The following is a 22,350-nucleotide window of genomic DNA, read 5'->3' as shown; positions in this document are numbered from 1 at the left end:
ATGAGGACCTGAGTTCAATCCCCGACAAGCAATAGCTCTGCTGGTGAAGGACTTGTACACATGTATGAGGACCTGAGTTCAATCCCCGACAAGCACCTCAAAAAGCCAACCATAGTAAAGTGGTTGGAACCCCAACACTGGGGAGAATCCCTGGAGCTCACTGGCCAGTCCATCTAACAGATGAGCCAAGGCCCTGGGAGAGACTGTCTTAAAACAAAGGGCAAGTTCCATGAAGAGTGACTCCTGAGACAGAACTCTGGCCTCCACATGCGTACCATACCAGTAAGACCATGAACACGCAAACACATACAGAACAAGCTGAAGCTGGATATTTATGTGCCCTGTAATCCAGAACCCACAGTAAGGTAGGAGAGTTGTGGGGTCAAAGCTAGCCTGGGCTATAGCCCATCGGGATGCTTCACAGTGAAGACTGAGATTCCTATCTCAGCTCTGATGCTTATTAGTCTCTGGACAAACCCAGAAACCCCCAAACCTTTGTTTTCTTGCCTTAAAACAGTATTAACACTCATGTTAGATGTCATTGCAAGGGTTAAAGAGAATTTAAAGAGAATGAATCTGCATCATAAGGGTTGAATAACATTCCTTTAAATACTTGTCAAGAACTCTGGGATATCAGATTAAATCTAGAAATTATTGACCCAGTGTATGGGATAGTATACCACAAATGAAACACAAAATTGGAGAAAGTCTGAGGGAAAAATAGATGACTCACTAAAAATGTCTATTAGGACCTTATTCGTTATCTCATTTTAATCCAAAATTTCAGTCCAGAAGACACAGAAATTCTTTTTCAAAGATTGAAGCAGAATCTGAAACAAGATGTAACTTTTATTAGGTCATAAATTTGCTGACAGTCAAATTTCAGATCCACCTAACTCCAAAATTCAGTCTTCCACTACAATACAGTATACTTTCTTCCTTTCCACCTCTCCTATCCACCTCTCCCTAAACACTCTGGCAGATTATTATCTAAGATTATCCAGTTATTATCCATTAATTACAATTAATGGACTTTAGATGCTAGCCTGTATGAGGTCCCAATATAGAAAAATATTACTGTATTCACTACATATAATGCCTTTACAATTCATGATCACAAAGATGGCATTATTATGCTATACAGAAGTTTTCATGCCTTACTGACAAGAATATTTTCCTCTCTGGTGGATAGGAAAAAGCATTTCCTGAAGTTCCTGACAACTGAGACTGTGTATGTGTGTGCAAGCGCACGTGTGTATGTATGTGTGTATATATATACACACACTCAATACAATCCCAATAATTCTCCATTTCTACTACAAAAACAAATCACATGTTTCTATCGATATCGTTCTATTTTTCTGAGACAGGGTCCTGTTACAACTAGCAATGCTTAGTCAGTCTCCCAAATGCTGGGATCACAGAAATGTGACATCACACCCAGTATCTTTTGGGTAGCACAGAAGACTTCCACATGATAGCACTTAAGGGGGTCAAAACTGGAAAACAGAAAAGCTGACTATGAAGACTCATAGAAGAGCAAGTCTAGGGTTTGATGATAATGGAGTTGAGAGCAGGCAATCATCTTCCTATTCTTTCCTTAATAAATTAAGATCATACTTATTAACCAAGAACAATTAAAAAGAAACTATTAATTTTGATGGAATATCTTTGGTCTATGCTTCTATGAACAATAACAAATGAGAGAGAAAAATTAAGATCAGGTAAAAAGGATAAAAAAGGATACAGGGAGCTATTTAGGTAGTCTGAAGCACACTGCTTACAAGACAGAGCAAATCTTTTAATATTTCTTTATAAAGCATTAGCCAGCAAACAGAACAGAAAGAGTGAAGTGGACCCTGAGGTGTTTTTTCTTAGGAGCCCAGTGTTCAGTTCCACCATTAGAAAATTTCAAGCATGTTACTTCACCTCTGAAAATCATTTTACGTCCCACTCACATGCCAAGTTTTTCTTCTAACTATTATGAGTCATGCCAGGTGTCTGAAGTGGTAATATCTGAAATTAGCCTATCCGTGAATTTGGACTGAGAACTACTGGGCTGATGTGCAGGTCTCTTAGTCATGTTCCATGTCTCGAGTCAGAAAAGAACACAGCAGGCTTTGTGGGCATATGGTCTCTGCCTCAACTACTCCTACTCTGCTACTATAATGAAAAACTGGTATAGACAGTTGTATTCCAATAAAACTTTATCTGTGGACATAGAATTTACATCCCACATGCTTTTCATGTGTTAGGTTTTTCCCATAATCTGAAACATGAAAACCAATCTTAGTAACTTGTAAAATAAGAGGCAGAAGAACTGATTTTTGTTTTGTTCTGAGACAATGTCTCAGGGTCCAGGCCAGCTTCAAGTTCTCATGTGGGAAAGAATGACCCAAACCTCTGACCCTCCTACCTCCACCTTTTAGGTGCTGGAATTACAACCAGTGCTACCACACCCAGGTTGGGGCAGTGCTGGGAACTGAACCCAGGGCTTTGCAAGTTAGGCAAGCTCTCTACCAACATAGCTGGCTGGGAACTTGCTCTGTAACCCATGCTGGCCTGAAACTTTCAGTTGTGCTGGTTAGCTTTGTCAATCTGGCATACACTAGAGCCACATGGGGAGCGGGAACCTCAATTGAGAAAATGCCTCCATCAGACTGAAAGTCTGTGGGACATCTTTTTGATTAATGATTGATGTGAGATGGCCTGGAGAGTACCAAACCTGGGCAGGTGATCATGATAGAAGAAAACAAATAGAGCAAGCTAGCAGCATTCCTTCGGGGGTCTGCTTCAGTTCCTGCATCCTGGTTCCTGCCTTGAGTTCCTGCTCCTGACTTCCTTTCCTGATGGACTATGACAACCTGTGAAGTAAACTCTTTCCTTCCTATGTTGTTACGGTCATGATGTTTATCATAGAAACAGAAAGCAAACCAAGACATCATCTGCACAAGTAATTTCACAAAGGCGCAAGAGAAATTCAATGCAAGAACAATAAGCTTTCAATTACAGGTGTTCCAGTGATTGTTTATCTAGCGAATGCTCCCTTTTTGGAAAAAAAACACGGCATAAAAAAACTGTATGACAACCTGATAAAAAAAAAATAACCAAAAAGAAAATAAACAAACAACCCCTAAATATATACTTAACCACATGACCTAATAAGAACATTCCTCAAAGAAATAAAAATTTGCTTCTGAATGGGGAAAAAAAAAACTCTGAAAGGGAAGCTCTATTTCTAGTAGTGCCAAACTAGACACCAAATACCCTTAAATCCAAGAAATCATTGTATACCCTTGCTGAGAATACTATCCAGGACGGAAAAAGTGTGAGCCATTGACACATGGATGATCTCATGCTGAGTTTACAGGCTACCTTCAAAAGACCCCAAGTACATCATATTCTCATTGTACATACATACAACATTACAAAGATAGAGAACAGACTAGCGATTCTTACTGGTCAGAAACAGGAGAGAAGGTAAGGAGACACTGCCTAATGCTGCAAAAGGAATGTTCATGAGAGCTCTTTCTAGAGAGTTTTGTGCCTTGTTTACAGTGGTGGTTACACTAATCTACATATGATAAAATGATACATTGTGCCAATGTCAATTTCCTGGTGTTAATATTATACAATAGTTATGTAAGACACAACCACTGAAGTAAGCTGGAAAAGGAAATGGACTTCTCTATGGTATTTTTTGCAATTTATAATTATTTCAAAGTAACTAGACAATTCCTAAAAATCTTAGCATACACAAAAGGATGAGATTTTTCTGTAAACAACAATCTACTTTATTAGAGCTGTTTACAGGACCAAGTAGTAAAAATAAAAGCCAGCTTTAACTGCCTTCCATGAGCCAAGCCCTATTTTAAGTGCTTTCCATACACTGCCCCCTCTTCATCCCTGTAACAACCATATGAATGGAGTATACCCAACCCCATTTTACAAACAGGAACACTAGGGTTAAAGAGAAGATTAATTCGATCCTAATCACACAGTAAATACTAGAACCAAAATTTACTTCCAAAGTCATCCCTTCTGAAGCTGAGGGTACCAAAACTAAACATACTGATATTTACAAGTATTGGTCCAGAGGCTTGTAATAAACAATGTTCAGCCAATTTCTTCTCAGCACGAGCTCAGAGCTCTTAAAGTGCCAGTGCGTTTCAGATACTGAGACCACTCCAGCACATCTGACTAGAGGGCCCTGCTTCCTCCAGAATATATAGAGTTTGGGTATGTAATTCAATTACATCCAAACCAAAATGAATAATGTTCAAATGGCCTGATTTTAACCCATTTCTTTTCTTCACGAATTGGCAAAAAGCTGTGCAGTCCAACATAGCAGCCATGTACACAACAAGTTATAAATTAGAATAAAATTTCAGTTTTTCAGTCACACAGCTACATCACAAATCTGCTGAAGTGTCACATATGGCTACCATATTGGACAGCACAGATATAGAACAGTTACATCATCTGAGGAAAGTCTACCCAGCAGTATTAGAGACTTGTTTTGTCTGATTGTAAAAGAACACAGGGCCTGTACAGTCTTCAGAGAGGCACACTGTGAATTACTACACATGTCAGCACCACCTTCCCCCATAAAGAGAGACTGATACTTTCTAGTCAGCCTGACTGCCACCAGAACGAGAATCTCAAAGCACAAGGAAAAGGTAAGCAAAGAGGTAGAGAAAAAAAGGAAGCAAGGGAAAGCAAAGCTGGCCAGACCAGAGATGAAGCTTGAACTAACATTTAGGAGCCTGGGTTCTATGATTTTTTTTTTTAATTTAAATTTCATCTTTAGTAATGAGACCATGTAGGTGAAGTCTCTTCTTTATTTTGGGCCCTGGTGTTCTCTCCTGCAACACAAATTTAAAAGAAATGATTATTCAAAATTCCCTGTAGCTATGTCTGGACACACACCATGGAGTGGGGAAATAAGGGCAAAAAAATAAGCTACTCTAATATGCAAAATAGTTGTAGATTGGAAACTGGCACACCGGTCAGCCTGCCACAGCTCTACTTCCTGAGAATATCTGGACACCACCGAAGGAAAAAGATGCTGTTCTGTCCAATGAAAACTTATTATTTACACCTAAACGCACACATACACACACACACACACACACACACACTGGTTAGCACTAAGACCAAATATATGGGGAAAAAAAATGCAAGATACTCAAAATCTCAGGTTTAAAGACTAGTTCACTAACATGTAGTAACTGAAGGGGTCCCAGTACTCAAACACATATTAAGGTGCTAGTATTACTAAGATTACGAATATTACAAGTTATAAATATCATATACAAAGTATAAATCCGACATGACCAAAAGTACACTTCATTTCTTCCACGAAGAATATAAACAGATGCTACAAGGATCTGGCACTAGTAGACACCAATTTTGGCTAACCTAATTTCTCTCAAAACCACACTTAGTCCTGTGTCTTCTATGTGAAATACCTTTAAGGACTGCTGAAATTGCAGAGATTCTCAAACAGTGCTCGGGCAGAATGAAACAGAACTAGAATCTGCATCTACATCCTACTGCACGCTTCCTTCTCTGCAGAGAAATGGTGGGTCTACTTTCTAAGATTCAGAGGGCAATAAAAACCTGCCTCGGACCAATCCTATGCCATACTAAGAACTAAAAAGGCTAATATTAATTTTTTTTAGCTATTTTTACCTTGTCCAGCTGAAAAAGAAATACCATAAGTGATTTTTTTTTAACCTCGCTGAAGCTAAGAGTTGTGTAACCTCTTTGAGAATTCAAACTCAGAGCCCAGAATCAAACCTGTGAATATTTTGGTGCCGGGCATGAGAAAAACTAAAGATTTCAAAGAACGAAAACAAGAAGGGACTATCAGTGACAAACGTTTACTTCAGTAAGGCTGGTTTTAGTACCCCACCTACTAATCCGATGCCAAGCACCGCGCGGCGCGGAAACCCTACCGAATTTGAAAATAAACGTTGCAAAGGCTCCGGGGGACTGCAAACGGGGATGGAAACTGACAGCTTGGCCTCACAGAGAAGCCTCAAGTAGGTCAAACTGTGGCAACCGTCTGCAATCCGGAGTCCACTCCAGTGGGCTCAGGGGAGTAGAGCGGCGTCTTTCAGTCCTAAAGGGGCGGGATACGGGCACCAAGATCAAGAGCCCGACCCCAGGCGCTTCGCCTGCTCTCACCTCTCTTGGGGGCCTTGATCAGAGGCACCCCTCCGCTCCTCTCGCCGTTTTCCTGCTTGTCCTTGTGCTTGAGATCGCCCGGAACGCAGGCGCCAGGGTCACCATCGGAGCTGCGGTGGTGATGGTGCTTGTGCCGCTCCTTGTGGCCCTTATGCTTGGGCCCGGCCGCGCTCACCGTCAGAGGCGAGAAGGTGAAGAGGGCCGAGGTACCCGGGGCCGGCAGCGGGGCAGCGATAGCGGGCCCGGCGGGCGCCAGCGACGGTGGCGGCGGAGGCGGCAGGAGCAGAGGTTCAACAGGGCCCGGGACGGTTGGGGCGGCATTCGTTGGAGGCAGCGGCCCGGGATGTTGGCGGCTGCGACGCCGCCGATGAGGGGGAGCGAGAGGGGGGTCCTGGCTCGGCCGCCCCCGCTTCTCCTGAGAACCCCCGCTGCTCGCCCGGCGTTGCCGCTTCACTCCCCGCGGGGAGACCCCAACATGGGGTTTCTCCTTCCCTTCTTTGTCCAGCTCCTCCTGCGCCGCCACCGCCCGTACTACGCGAACCGCTCCGACCTGCGCAGCCATTTCACCCACAAACACACATTTAAATGTCCCGACCGCCCCCCCGTCCGCGATTCGCGCAAGCGTCGCCCGCGCAGGGCCCGCTGGGCATTGGAGTCTCTCCTCCGCCCTCCACGGCTCCGTCCTTCTCGTAGAGCAGAACATGCCGGAAACGACAGTTCCGGCACCTCTCTGCAGACCTCGCCAACCGAGCTTCTATTGTAAAGCGCCCTGGACGCGCAAGGCCTGGCGGGAGTTGTAGTTCCACCGCCCGCAGTGTGCCCGGCTCTCTGAGTGGAGGAGCAGAGAAGGAGCGTGCGCCCAGGCACGCTTCGGGGTGCGACGCAACTGCCGCCGGCCGGCGAGTTACCGCCAACCGCCCTAACGGCCCAAACAATGTTAATAGCTTTCAGGGTCTGGCGGTGTGTTCAGGCGGTCCTCTTGCAGTGTTCCTTCTTCATCTTGCCCGGAGTAGGTGGTCTCCATAGTGACTTTTCAATTTCGTATTTCTCTTCTAGCCTTTGTGAGGTAAAAGAATCTCCAGCTTTTACCCTTGACAAACGACGAGAAGAAGAATTTCGGAACGTGTAAAATGACGATTTTGTTGTAAAGTTTAGCGGGGTTGCTATTCAGGGGGAAAATAGGAGCGTTTTCAGTGGCATTGCTGTGGTTACAGCTGCAGGCTTAAGGCAGGTGCTAGGAGTGCCCTGAGCGCAGCCACCACCTTGCCAGAGTCAGATTTCCCTATGTGCTTGAAAAGGTAGAATCCAGTATTTATGTTGAACATACAACTATACTTAACGAAAAGTTCTCTATAGAAATCGTTTAATTTTTTTCAAGCCATAAGTACAAATTTGCAAATGTGGAAAAGCTTTGTCAAGCCGACAACACTTAAAAAAATCGTCCCTGTTCGTCAGGAAATAGTGTTTCCTCAGAAATTTGATTTGATAATTGGCTACCATGATATACTAAGCATGTAAGAAGCACTATGGTTTAACACTAGTTCCCAGAGAAGTAACTTAGACAAAATGAACTTCTGCAATAAAAGTTATAGCTTAAAATAGCGTTCTTAAACACCTACTGGGTATGCGTTGTACTGCAATGAGCAAGTAACAATACCTTTCAGTTAGTCCTAGCATTCACTTTCCTAACGAAAAGTATTAAAGCACAAATAACACTATTTATTGCTAGGTTGTATTTTCTTAAGTAAAAATATCCAATTGAATGGGAAAGTAAAGTGAATCTTTTAAAACAATATCCATTAACTTATTTACTGTGTAAATGTAGATTTGAAATTGGAAGAATCCATAGTCCTGCAGAAATACATTTTCAAACTACCAGTACCTTTAAATAATTATGAACATAAACTGTACAGGTTTATATGGGGCCTTTTCTATGAAGAAAACACTATCTAAAAAGAATTCAAAATAATTTTAAAGTTTAAAGTGCTAGCGAAAAGTAACTGCTGTCGATTATTTTTGTAGAATTGGAAAAAACTTAATGTGGAATATAGTTGTACACCGTTATAGCAATATAAAAATGATCACTGCCATTATTTGTACATCATTCTCTTTAATATTTCTTTTCCACATTTGGGAAGGTGGGGGAGGTATACTCCATTTAGACAAAAATAATACCCTGGGAACAGTCATTGCCACAGCAGTAATTTTGTGCTGCAAACACAAGGCAAGAGTGTTTTGTTTTGTTTTTCTTTTGTTTTTTTAAATAAAACCTTTAGGCAGTCACGATGGAGCACACCTGTAATGCCAGCATTCTTCAGGTTGAAGTAGGAGAACCATTAGTTTGAGGCCAGGCTGCATAGCAAGACCTTGTCTATTAAAAAAGAAGAAGTTTGCTATTAAAGCAATGTAGAAGGGTTGGGGAGACGGCTCAGACGGTTATGAGCACTTACAACCCTGCAAAGGACGCTGGTTCAGTTCTCAGAACCCACTAAGCAAGTACCACCTGTAATTCCAGTTCAAGGGGATCCAACTCCCTCTCCTGGCCTTGGTGTGCACTACACATAGGTGGTATATATCCATACATGCAGGCAAAAAACACTTGTAACTTGTACACATAAAGATATTTTATAAAGAGAACTTTAGTTAATATCAAATTCTTACAGGCCTATATTAAAATGAATGCTTGTGCAGGGCTTGATGTGTGCCTTTAATAATCTTAGCCCTCCAGAGGCTGTGACAGGAAGATTGCCTTAAAGAGTCAAATTAACATAAAAAGACATCATCTCAAAACAAAAATTTACATATCCGGAGAAAGTAAAACAGCGGAACTGGAGAGATTTTCAGCAGTTAAGACCATTGGCTGCTCTTCGGAGGATCCAGGTTCAACTCCAAGCACCCACATGGCAGGCAGCTCATAACTACCTGTAACTCTAGTTTCAGGGGATCTGACGTCTTCACACAGATATACATGCAGGCAAAACACAAATGCATATGAAATAAAAATAAATTATAAAATAAAATAACTTCCAAAAGCGAAAAATAAATCCAGCTTGAAACATGGTAAACTTTATTGACAGTTCCCAACTAAATGTCAAAAATATGAAAACACAAGGTTGTTGGAAGTTTTTTACATATAGCTTCCCTTTTGAAAGCTATTAACACACTATATCTTCATTATTGATATTATTAATAATAATAATATTATAGCAGTATTCTAGTAGTTTTATTTGTAGGAACATATGCAGCCAATATTCTTATAAATTCAGTGGTGTATTAAATATTCCAAGTTGATGGTGGGTTCCTTGGTCCTTTGGGTTTTGAAAAACGATTTCCAAAACCTGGAGACAAAAAAAAAAAAAATTGAATGAAAATAAGTACTTTTATGTGGAAATGTGGAAATGAATACTTGGATTTTAGAATACATCATTGAAAAAGTTAAACACCCTCTTTGATCAATTTAATAATAGACTGGAAAGGCACTATAGTAATTAAAATTTAAATTAAATAGAATATTCTTTTTGCTATACTAGAGATCAAACTAATGGCCTTGTCATATGCTAAGGCAATTACTCTGCCACTGGGCCACACCTCCAACCCAAATACTACTAATATTTAAATTTAGACCATTTACAATTAACTAATGGTAATAATTGTATGAAGAACCATGATTATAGTAGCCTTCAATAACTGAATACATAGCACTGTTTATCTCTTTTATTCACCCACCATGGATGACAAATTTCACTTTTATAAAATTAAGCACTTATTTATGTGCTGTTATCAAATCAAGTTCTATATCTATGCAGCCACAGAAATTTCTGAGTCTACTAAAATATGTTTCCAAAACTTGGAAAATATAAAACAATCCTGAAAGAAATAGTTGTTAAATAAGTTTTAATTACTTTACTTCCTGAAATGCACTTCCCTTACCTCCAAAAAAAGAATAAGAAAAAGTTTCACATAAAATAAAGGCTATTAGTAGGTGTTTTCAGAAAGAAATTCAGACTGGTGACATTTATTTGTCTTTTCCTTTCATTGTGGTAGATTTTCAAAGCATCTGACACTTGGCAACTTTGGTGCCTTAAATTGAAAAATAGAAGGGTTTGAAACTTAAAGTGAGAGCAGAAAGTGAAACATTAAAATATTCAGAATATTTAATGTCATCACCTTTCCTAGTAACTATTTACATATGTGACTAAATTTAAGTCTAAAAACAAAACTAGAGTAGGCTAGATATGGTGGCAACTGCCTGTAATCCAAACACATAGGAGGTTAAAATAGGAGGATCACAAGTTCAAGGCCAACCTGAAATACATAGCAACACACACACACACACACACACACACACACACACACACACACACACTGTATGACAAAGTTGAAAGAAACCTGAAAGAAGATGTTTGTTAACTAGTGATTTTAAATGTTGGAAAGAGGTGTACACATCCGATTTCATATACATGTTACTCCACTGAAGATAAAAGAGAAGGAAAAATATTCAGGTTAAATAGTTCACACATCAAAACCATCTCCTTAGCACAAGCACCTTAACTGTAGCCCAGTATACAGGAAAGAGGGCTGAGGACAGGAAATGTGACTACTTAGAACAACTAAAATTTCAAATGCCTATATTTGACCTGATTTGCTATCCAGTTGTTAACACTTTAGAACAGATCTGCACTGCTGTTTTCTCTATATGGGTCAATTCAGGAAAAGTTAACACATGCTTTTTTTTATTTCAACTTAGGGGAAAAACTGAGATAGAAATGCAAGCCCAGCCTGGCCCTGAAGTCATGATCCTCCTGCCTCAACTTACCATATGCTGCAATTACAGGTGTGCATCATCAGAGCAGCTGAACTATTTTAATAACATGATCTTACAACTTATATTGCCATTATTAAAGGGAAAATAAATATAAGTGTTGCTTTCCAGTACACAAACTGTTGAATGAAATCTAGGCATGTTTGAGAAGAAGCAACATGGATGCAGGTAAGGTTTTATACCAGCGCCACAGCAATGTAAAGTCAGATGGTCTATACATCACTCAAGGGATTCAGGGAAAAGGAGAAAGCAGAAAACTTTTGTAATCAAGGCAAAGTTGCATTTTTTTCATAGTTCATACAATGTTCCATATGAATGTTTTTAACTAATTTTATACAAATCTTCACTTTTAAATAGTAACAAGTGAAATATTGAGTTAAAGAAATGGAGACTGAATTTTATAAACTTTTTTATATAAAAATTTTATAGTTTTAACTCTAGAGCATAACTATAGAGTCATAGAGTTTCTAGTAAGTATTTTCTCAAATTAGACAAGGACTATAATGACAGAGATTGCTCCCTCGTTTTCTGATTCTTCCTCTGAAATAAAATTATATTGGGGCAATTGTGTATCTACCTAGCAGTATTATATTTTCTGATCTTTCTACAATCTTTAGAATTAATTTATTTTGCATGTATTGGTGTTTTGCTTCCATGTATGTCTGTGCACCATGTTTGCAGTGCCTTCAGAGACCAACAGAGGGCATCACCAGCTCCTCTGGAACTGGAGTTAAAGACAGTTGTGAACCACCTTAAAATTAATTGAACCTGGGTCCTCTGAAAGAGTATCCAGTACTCTTAATTCACTGAGCCATCTCTCCAACACCAATTTATATACATTTTAAACTATTCTATAAAATAATACACATACCAAAATTCAGAAAGGAGCTGGAATTTTTTGGCTTAACACATTCTGCTGGCTTGCTTGGTGGGGAAGAATTACAAACACCTGTAATCAGAAGAAAATTATGTTGGGTAATGAATGACAACAGATTTAGATTACCATTTATTTGCTTGCATGATTATTGAAATTAAACATTTCCTCCCAAGCAATACTCCAAAATAAATATATCAGTATCATATTAAACATGTTCTAAATGGTTGAAATTATATTTTTATATTATAATTAAGATACGGAGGGGGAAGCTCTCAGTCTATATGCCTGAACTCATTATGTAACCCAGGCTGGCCTTGAACTTGTGGTGGTACTCCTGCCTCAGTGTCCCAACTACAGAGATTACAGGCCAGAATAACCATGCCAAACAAGATTTACTTTATTTGCAAACAGATTATATAACAGGACACAAAATGTAAGAAAATGTGTGAAAGGAATGGTGGTGTGGGATATTACTCTATGTAAAGGGGTTGCATTTGATTACACTGCATTTGATTACACTGAATTTGCTAATTATGGAGAGATGTGTTGCTATTGCACCTTGCCAGTCTAAGGTGCATGATTGGTCTAATAAAAAGCTGAATGGCTAATAGTTAGGCAATAGAGGGACAGGCAAGACTGGTGGGCAGAGAGAATAAGCAAGAGAAGAAATCTAGGCCCGAGGAATGAGAGGATGGGGTAGAAAGAGAGGGAGACAATTGGGGCCGGAATCCAGGCAGCAGCTAGTCAGACAAGGAGGAAACAGGAAAGCAAGGTATATAGAATGAAAGAAAGGTTAAAAGCCCTGAGGCAAAACATAGATAAAGAGAAATGGATTAAAAACAAGAGCTAAGATAAGACCAAGCATTCATAACTAATGACAAGTCTCTGTGTCATGATTTGGAATCTGGTTGGTGGCCTATAGCGGGAATTCTAATTCTGACTCTGGGTATTTATTAAGAACTAATAGAATTTGTGGCCCAAAAAAAAAATTCACATTCGGCTTTGAAGTTGATCTTTGTCCTCTGATCAGTTCATAGTGTGCTTTCCCCATCTCACACGAGTTTATAGTGTGCTTTCCCCATCTCACACGAGTTCATAGTGTGCTTTGCCCATCTCACACGAGTTCATAGTGTGCTTTGCCCATCTCACACGAGTTCATAGTGTTTTCCCCATCTCACACGAGCTCGTCTGTGGCGAGCTGAGCTTTCTCTTACATTGTCCTCTACTCTACTCCTAAATTTCTTTCCTTCCAGCAAATTTTTTCGCATAGATGATTCTAAGCTCAGGCCATAGCCTCCCAAAGTCATTGTTATGTTGTTTGGTTTGCTGTTGTATTTAATATGTGTAGGCCTAAAAAGGTGTGTGTGTTCCTAACACCTTAATGTAAATATGTACCAGTTTCTACCAAGTTTTAAAAGGAATTCTGTAAAACTGGATCTACATTTTATATGTGCCTGTCTTACAGAAATAAAGATTTCTCAGGTTTTTGGAAACTTTCTCCAAAACAACTTATAAGTAAGGAGAAATTACTACATATTCTCTTTTGCTTATTCTTAACATTTCAAAATGCAATGTGAGAACTACATGTATGTATTTACACATAAATATGTAATATTAGGCTTCTAGAACACTTCCTTTGTGGAGGATACTAGAACACACAGTAGATTTCAGTTGTTTCCAATTGAGTGCATACTTAGTACTGTGTGTCAAGACCTGGGCTGGGAACTGAGGCTAGCCAGGAGCACAGTGGGTGAAGACGGGTGGGAAAGAACGGTAATAATCTCTACGTGTGAACTGAGAGAACAGATTTGTCCCAAAGAAGATTACTCTTTCTTTTTTTTTTTGAAAAAATTATTTATTTATTATGTATACAATATTTTGTCTGTGTGTATGCCTGCAGGCCAGAAGAGAGCACCAGACCTCATTACAGGTGGTTGTGGACCACCATGTGGTTGCTGGGAATTGAACTCAGGACCTTTGGAAGAGCAGGCAATGCTCTTAACCACTGAGCCGTCTCTCCAGGCCAAAAATTACTCTTTCTTTTCTCTTTTCTCTCTTTTTATTTATTTTTTAACAAAGGCAGTAAAGATTCACCAAATGTATATTAGAGGGAACTGTTATTTTACCTGTGACTTGTCTCAAGTTATTTTATGCTGCCTTCTCAATGTGTATTCTCCAGATAAAACAGCTTAATTTTCCCCTTTACTTCCTCCTCAATTTTCAGTTTCCACTCATCAAGTGGACCTATTTCTACTTACAGAAGAATGAAATGACTAATAAGTTGGGCTGACTTCCATTGTTGGCACATTGGCATGGTCACACAAGATGGTTAGGTCTTATCTCATTACTGAATAATCAGTGACCATATATAACTATGTGGCTAAATATAAGACACATTATCCTGCCTAATAGGGATGTTAAATATACTGGTAAGAGTTGATTCAGGCAGAGGCAAATGAACCAGTCCAACATCAGACCAATTTTCACTAGTCATCAGGCTGTTGCTTAAGCAACCAGGAAGAACCTATTTTTTTCCATCAGAAGCCTGAAACCACATGGTAAAAAAAAAAAATCTGCCTATGAATAAGCTTATAAATGAAACAAAGCTGGGGTAGAGGGATGGCTCATTTGGTTAAGTGCTTGATGAGCTACCTACCATGAGGCATTGTGTTCAGATATCCAACACCCAGGCAAAAAGCAAGACATGGCAATCATGTGCCTATAATCCCAGCAAGTGGGAAATAAAGACAGCAGGATCCTTGGGGCTTGCTGACCAGCTAATATAGTTAATTGGTAAACTCTAAATTCAGGGAAAGATCCTACCTCAAAAGTAAGGTAGATACATGACTGAGGACGATGCCTGACATCAACCTCAGACCACACAAGTGCGTAGATGTGTGTACACAGGCAAACACAAATACATATACAAGAATGACAAAAAGCAATATGGAATGAGAAGCTAACTACTTCATGAATAACTTGAATTCTTACTTACAAGACGGTTAGTTTTGCTTATGCTCCAGTTAGCCTTAACTAGACATTCTATGAGTTGCAACTGTAGTATTTCTAAGCAATTACAGTGTCTCACTAGGGCTCATCTGGTGAAGGAGTTTGCCTTGTAAGTCTGAGGACCTGAACTTGTTCCCTGGAACTCATGTAAAGGTCGAAGGGAAATACCAACTCTACAAAGTTGTCCTCTGAACAAGTTGAGGCATGTGCCCCCACCCCATGATGCATGCATGTATCACCAGCACATGCGCACATACACAGAGTAACAAAATTTACTTGAAATTTTTTTCTGCTCAAAGTGGGGATCACTGGGCATCATGGTTGGCAAGTTCCATTTTTGTCACCTCTACTCCACTCTCCATACAGCAACCAGGATAAAAACAGATTGCATAGCATCTCGGTCTAAACCCTCTTATGGTGTCTCATTGAATTTAAACCCTACTTAGCAAGACCAGCAAGAATGTAACTACTTCTCTCCTGTCTTTCCAGCCTCACCCTACTATTGTAGAATATCAGTTAAGATGTGTTACATTTGTTTAGGCTGATGTGTTACATTTGTTTAATGATGCAAAGATGTATTCCTTTATGTTACATTTGTTTAACCCCATGAAGCTGTGTTACTTTGCCTGTCTAAAACATTTGATTGGTCTAATAAAGGGCTGAATAGCCGGCCAATAGGCAGGAGGGAGAATAGGCAGACCTGGAAGGCAGAGAGAATAAATAGAAGGAGGAAAAGAGAAAGGGGAGCAAAAAGAAGAAGAAAAAGAGGACTTCAGGGGCCAGTTACCCCACTACACAGAAAGCCAGAGAGTAAGAAGTAAAGAAAGGTGTGTGGAAAGATGAAAGCCCCGAGGCAAAAGATAGACAGGATAATTTAAGAAAAGCTGGCAAGAAACAAGCGAAGCTAAGGCTGAGCAATAATAAGACTGAGAAAGAATAAAACTCCATATGATTGATTTGGGAGCTGGGTGTCAGACCCCTGCCCCAAAGAACAGAGTAGTAAAATGACCTTATTTTTTTCATTCTCTCATTACTCTTGTTTCCTTTAATGGCATCCATCATGTTATTATATGTGCTTGCGACCTCACTTGCTTAATTTTTGAATCCCTCACTAGACTTAAGTTGCACAAAATCCTAAGAGCCAGCCAGTATTATATTGTTGACCACCATACACCAGGTGCCTTTCACAATATCTGGCCTATAGCAGGCATTCAAAAAATATTCATAGAAATAAAGAAAAAAGCAGCCAGAAATGCTAGCTTAAAGTAACAGATAAAAATGCTATTTTCATTAAAAACTTAACGTCAGACCAATGAGAGATCCAGATTGGGAAAGAACATAGGGAATTCTTCAGTCCTGAGTATTTGGAAGGGGTGGAGGACAGGTATACAAGTCTAAGCTCATGCAGGTCTAAACTCCAGGGTCAATTTGAGGACTTGATACAGTTCTTAGCAGCCAAAGAATATAGATTCAAAGTAGCTGAAAAACAAAAATACAGGCTAGCCTATATTTAGAGGATTTTTTACATAAAAAAGAAGGCTCAGTCTTCTACCACATCCCAAAGATCTGCCAACATAAATCTACCTGAAGTTACTGTTTCTTTGATCTCCCCAAAATAGTGTTATATCTAGAGAAAGAAAAGTGTTTCCTAAAGAAGCTGATCGAATAAACTCCAGCTGACTGTACAAGTCAGTCCCTCGTTCGTCTTTGTCTACATCACTTCCCCAGTTACCGTAATTTCCTTTTGAAATGTTAAAGTCATTCTTGACTAATTCTAGGGGGAAAGGTATATTTCCCAACCAGACGTTAGCTGTAGTGTTTAAAAGATGATCTCAGAGGTCAAGTATGATGGTAATGATGGCAGACTATTGGGGTTATAAACTTTATGGATGAAAAAATAAAGGACAAGCCTAGAAGGGTAAAGTAGCACCCAACTATCTACGTGAGGTTTGCTTTCCAAGTTTCCTTGGTGTTCTTTGTCCCTCCCTATTGTATCAGAATAATATCAACAATTTAGCCCTTCCTGACTAACCGTGTGGATCAAATTTCTAAGAGTCATATCATCATGTTTTATAGACCTCGTAATTGTAAATAAGATGTCTAAGAGAATTCAAAGAGTTTAAAGAGCTCGTGGGTTTTTATTTTCATTACAATACAGCAAAATAGTAAGCAACAGACTTTTACTGCTGGTAATCCATGTAAAAATGGAACTGCGTCAATGCTTTCCTTGTTTCATTAAACCAACACATTTGTTTCACAATATGCTTTGCTGTTACTGTGTTCAAAGAAAATGAATCTCAGGTTAGACTGCTAGGAGTTCTAAATAACATTTATATCTAAGCATCTTGGTATGGGTAGAAAATTCCAAACATTGTAGTATTTATCATTCTGTCTGTAAACAGAAACCCCTTCCCAACATTAGGCTGCTGGAGCCCACAGTTCTGTTTGGGAATGATGTTAACTTCTTTCATAGGGTGATTATACCAAAAATTGTGTAATTTCAGAAGTTTTGGATACATTTGAAAAAATAAGTACAAATGAACTTACTTTTTTTCATATTTCTGAAAATCTTTAAACTCTATAAAAGTGAAGAAAAGGGGAAAGTTAATGTTTCCTTATAAAGTTCAAAATGCTTCAGTCAACTAAAAATACAGACTTAACAGAACTACTTTCCTGAATAATAGCCATGAAAATGCAATGATTTTTCCCATCTTACATCTTAATTCAGTACAAAATTACCACTTGGTTCTATCTTGCTATTTTTACCATATGTATCATGGTAATATCTAGAAACAATGCTAGGGTCACAATGACAGGCCTTCTCTCCTTTTACTGGGAGTATTCCAGAGCAGACAACAGCCTCTGGGTTGTTTTTTGCCCATTTTTACTTTATACTTATGGATTTCTAGCAATTCATCATATATTAGACAAATAGCCCTGCCTACAGTGCCAGTTACAGGCATTTTTCTCTCCAATTTGGTCTTTAGCTTTGACTTTTAAGTAACTTTCCTTCACTATGCAGACACTTTTTGTTTCATCTAGTGGAAAGTGTGTATCTTTTTCCTTAATGCCTCTGGAGTGTTACAGTTACAAAGGCCAATCATACTCCAGAGTTACAAAATTATCTTATCAAAAAGTACTCTTGTAACTTAGGAGTTTTAAAATAGTTATTATTGAGTCCTTTGGGGAGGCTATTTTTCATCTCATTTAAATTTTTTTTAAATTAGATTGATTTATTATTTTATGTGTATATATGTTTGCCTACATGTATGTCTATGCACCATGTATATGCCTGGCATCAGATCCTCTGGAACTGGAGTTAGAGACAGTTAAGATCCTCCATGTGGGTGTTGAGAACTGAACTCAGGTCCTCTGGAAGAGCAGTCAGTGCTCTTAATCTCTGAGTATCGCTCCAGTTCTGTTTAGTAGGTTTATGTATATTATACATTTTAACTTTTAAATCTTTTAGCTATCTAGACTTTATCCTGGTGTTGATATGAATTGTAGATCCTATTTTTCTACATTATTACTTATTTAGACCAAAAATTTTCCTGAGACGTGGTGTCATGTATCCCTGCCTTGAGCTTCTGGTCCTCCTATCTCCACCTCCCAAATATTGGGATTTGAGGATTACAGGTATGCACCACCCTGGGTCAAACTCCAAGTTTCAGGCATGCCTTAGGCAAGCAGTCTACTAACTGAGCTACACTCTCAACCACTAACAATTATGAAACTATCCATCTTTATCCCTTAATTTGAGACACACCATAATGTACTAAATCCCTACACATATGTTGACCTAGTCCTGAACTTTCTCTGTAGATAATACATTTATTTTAATATTCTAACATGTAACTGTGATAACTCTCATTTGTTGCATAGATTTGCTTTCTATTAATTTTGACTGAGATCAAAACTCAGTTTAATAAAGGTGCTTAAGGGCTGGAAAGATGGCTCAGAGGGTAAGAGCACTGACTGCTCTTCCAGAATTCCTGAGTTCAATTTCCAGAAACCACATGGTGGCTCACAACCATCTATAATAAGATCTCGTGCCCTCTTCTGGCATGTGTATACATAATAAATAAATTTTAAAAAAAGGTGCTTAATATAATTTGCAGTCTTAATGCTATGGAGGGGAAACCTGTATGTAGTAAGGGAAACTCTGGGTTGTTTTCTAAATCTCTGGTCTTACTTTGCTCCTTGTGAAACCTTTTCCAGGGGTCTTCGATGTTTGTGTAGAAGCTGTTGAGTTCTCTGTGGTTTCAGGATAACTAGTAGAGTAAGTTTCTATGGGTTGGACCTGCAAACCTTAAAAAAAAAAAAAAAAAGGAAAGAGGAAAGAAAGAAAAATGTTGTTTATTTTCTAAAGCCTATGACTTAAATATGGGTGTATATTCAGGCATGGCCTATATGTTTCACCTTCTTAGGTATCATTTTCATTATATATTGTAGGCTTTAAATTTTATTCTTTTATTTACTCATTCTTTGTACCTTCCCATGTAGGACTTATTGTATTTAACTTTGTTGTTTTGGCTCCTTTTAGGCAGGGTCTAAAAAACTCAGAGATCTGCCTCTGCTCCCTAGCCCATCACCATACCCAGCCTTGTCTATGTTTTTAGGAGACAGCATCTCAAACAGCTTAGGCTGACCTTAAACAATATGGCTAAGGATGACCTTGAGCTCCTGATGCTCTTGTCTTCACGTCTCAAGGACTGAGATTACAGGCACGCACCACCACACTTATTTTAAACCTTTCAACATTCCATTTTATATATATATATTTTTTTTTTGGAAAGTAATGCCAACTTACAGTCTTCATCAGCAAGAAAGAAGGACTCCAGAGTTCTTTCTGGGAGTGGAGGTGGAGAATCATCCTGATGTAGATCTGTAATGAAGAAAGTATATAGCAAAGCAAAGAAATCCACCAATTAAAAGTCAGGTCAGAACATGTTTTGTGTCCATGTAATTTTTGCTCTCAGTCCATTTTAGCGTGCAACCACTGCCTTAGTTACTTTTCCTGTCGCTATGACAACACACCTGGGGAGAGCAACTTAAGGAAAGGAGTTGTTTGTGTTGACTCACAGGTCCAGTGTATATAAATTCAAGGGGGGTAGTCTTGGGGCGGGGCTCAAGCTCAGCTGGTCACAATGCACACATGATCAGAAGGTAGGGAGTGCCGGAGTGCTGTTTCCACTCAGCTGGAGGTCTTGTTATTCAGTCCAGGCACTCCTGGGGGGTGGGTCATCTTTTCTCAATCTAATCAAGATAGTTCCTCACAAGTGTGTCTAAAGGCTAGCCAAATCAGGTGTGCCTGGAGGCCTGCCACCAAAAAGGGTGTGACGATAGGATTGCAGGTGTGTGCCCCCTTGTCCAGCTGCCACAAAGATTTACAACATTTACTGCCCTCCAGGGTCTCCATCTCCTGGGGTGGACATAGCAACCATGGAACGGACTGTCACACCATGTAAAAGGAATTATCTGAACGATGACCTCAAAAGTGTAGGCCTGCTTTGTTGACCAAGGAGCCCATGATTCATCAAACACGAACTCACAGATGTATTCTTCCAAAGAAGCTGGGAACTGATTTTAACAAGGTTCTGATCTAGTTTATTTTACAGGTAGGTTTAGTGGATAAAGGAACATGTTAAATTAGTCATGGGAATACAATTATTGGTCATGAAGGACCAGTAATCGATTCTCTTCAGCAAATGAACACTGTTAGAAATTGCAAAAAGGAAGAACTGTTACAGATATTAAAAGAAACAAAAATGCGATATGTAGATTTTGTTTGACTCTAGATTCAAGTAAGCTGACTATAAAAAGACTTTTTTTAAGACAGTTTTACTATGTGGTCCTAGCTGTCCTGGAGTGCACTATGTAGACTAGGCTGTTCTGTAACTCACAGAGAGATCCTCTAAAGTGCTGGGGTCAAAGGCGTATGTCACCACTCAAATGTCCGGCTGAAAAGCCATTTCTGAGATAGCTGGAGAAAAACAATGTAATCTGGAAATCAGATACTATCAGGACAACTTATCAATATAATGGTGCTACATGCTAGAAGCTAGACACCATGCCTCTCTCCCTCCTCTCCTTTGCCCCTAGCCCTGGAAACCACTAATTTGCTTGCTTGCTTGCTTTTAACAGAGAAAGGGTTTATTTTGGCTCATAATTTCAGGGTCCAGTCCATCATGATAAATCGTAACAACAAAAGCTTGAGACAGTTAGGGAGTAAAATTGCCGGCACAGCTATACTGACTTAAAAATGAAGTTCTCACTGCCCTCTGGCTCTCGTAGGTTCTATGCCATGTGTAAGAGGGGTTCCTAGAGTCCTCTAGTCCAGACAGGGTAGGAGGGGCTGGCCTTGTGATGCTCTGTGAGATGGAGGCTTGGTCTACCACCTCACTGTCTTCATAGATTTTTACATTCTGGATATTTCTTCTGACAAGCTTCAAAACCTTACTGCACTTCATCTAAATTTGTCTTCTGTATTTTAAAGCTGAACCTCTGTTGCAATGAGAATAACCTAGCCACCAGCTGGGGGAGTAGCTCAGTGGTAGAACATTTACCTAACATGTATGAAGCCCTGAATTTGATCTCAGCACTGTAAAACAAATAACCTACTCATGATTTCTTTGCATGTTATTTTTTTTGAGTCATATTAGGCTTGTCATTACTTCCGTAATTCTTTTTTTTCCCTAAATTCTTGAAGATCGTTTTTCTGCTGAGTAAAGCCTTTCCTAACCACTCCAGTAACACCATCAATCCTGTTGATTCGAATTAGTGTCACACAGATAATCAATCAATGATCCGACACAAGTATTAATTTTATCCAGCTAACTTCAGTATAAGCATTAAGTAGGACTTTTAAGCTGGACATGGTAGTGGACACTTGTATTTCTAGCCCTTTGTAGGCTGAGGCAGGAGGACAAAGTTTAAGACCACCTGAGCTGCTGCATGGCTAAACTTGTCTCAAAAAAATAGTAGTGATTTTTCCTACATATTCTGCTTATCCTAACACTTGGAAGATATTTAATGAGGTCTATTTGGTGACATTGTGCTAAAAAGCTTTAAATGCATTATCTCAGTTCACACACACACACACACACACACGCGCGCGCGCACACATCAACTCCATTTTACAAATGAGAAAATCAACAATTTAAAGAATAGTGTTTTTAACAATATTTTATGGATATGAGCGCTTTGCCTGTGTTTGAATGGGTGACCTTCCATATGTTCATATATTTACATCCTTAGTCCCCAGTTGAAGAACTGTTTAGGATGGATTAGGAGGTGTGGCCTTATTGAGGGGGGTGTGGCTTTGTTGGAGGTAGTGGATCCGTAGGACTGGACTTCAAGGTTTCAAAAGCCCAGGCCAGGCCCAGTGAGACTCTCCCCTCCAGCTCCTTCCCTCTTTTCCTCCCTGCCCCCCCCCCCCCCCCCCCCCCCC

The 22,350-nt window shown here is 39.5% G+C and overlaps 2 protein-coding genes across 2 annotated transcripts in view; both read right to left on the bottom strand.

The window, feature by feature from the left end:
- Positions 1–6,895, bottom strand: part of Rsbn1 (round spermatid basic protein 1) — a 51,257-nt gene extending 44,362 nt beyond the window's left edge. The window contains exon 1 of the mRNA XM_005369752.3: positions 6,193–6,895. Within this exon, the coding sequence (XP_005369809.1) occupies positions 6,193–6,895 (703 nt within the window). The remainder of the gene's footprint in view (positions 1–6,192) is intronic.
- A 2,344-nt stretch (positions 6,896–9,239) lies between these two features.
- The window catches only part of Ptpn22 (protein tyrosine phosphatase, non-receptor type 22), a 54,540-nt gene continuing 41,429 nt past the window's right edge, over positions 9,240–22,350 (bottom strand). The window contains exons 16-20 of the mRNA XM_013354683.2: positions 19,711–19,785; positions 19,093–19,208; positions 17,448–17,478; positions 11,886–11,963; positions 9,240–9,530 (exon numbers count right to left, since the gene is read on the bottom strand). Coding sequence (XP_013210137.1) covers positions 9,466–9,530; positions 11,886–11,963; positions 17,448–17,478; positions 19,093–19,208; positions 19,711–19,785 — 365 coding nt within the window. The 3' untranslated portion in view covers positions 9,240–9,465. The remainder of the gene's footprint in view (positions 9,531–11,885; positions 11,964–17,447; positions 17,479–19,092; positions 19,209–19,710; positions 19,786–22,350) is intronic.

The sequence above is a fragment of the Microtus ochrogaster genome, unplaced genomic scaffold (genome assembly GCF_000317375.1).
Source record: "Microtus ochrogaster isolate Prairie Vole_2 unplaced genomic scaffold, MicOch1.0 UNK60, whole genome shotgun sequence".
NCBI classification, from domain to species: domain Eukaryota; kingdom Metazoa; phylum Chordata; class Mammalia; order Rodentia; family Cricetidae; genus Microtus; species Microtus ochrogaster.
This window is presented reverse-complemented; position numbering and strand designations above follow the sequence as displayed.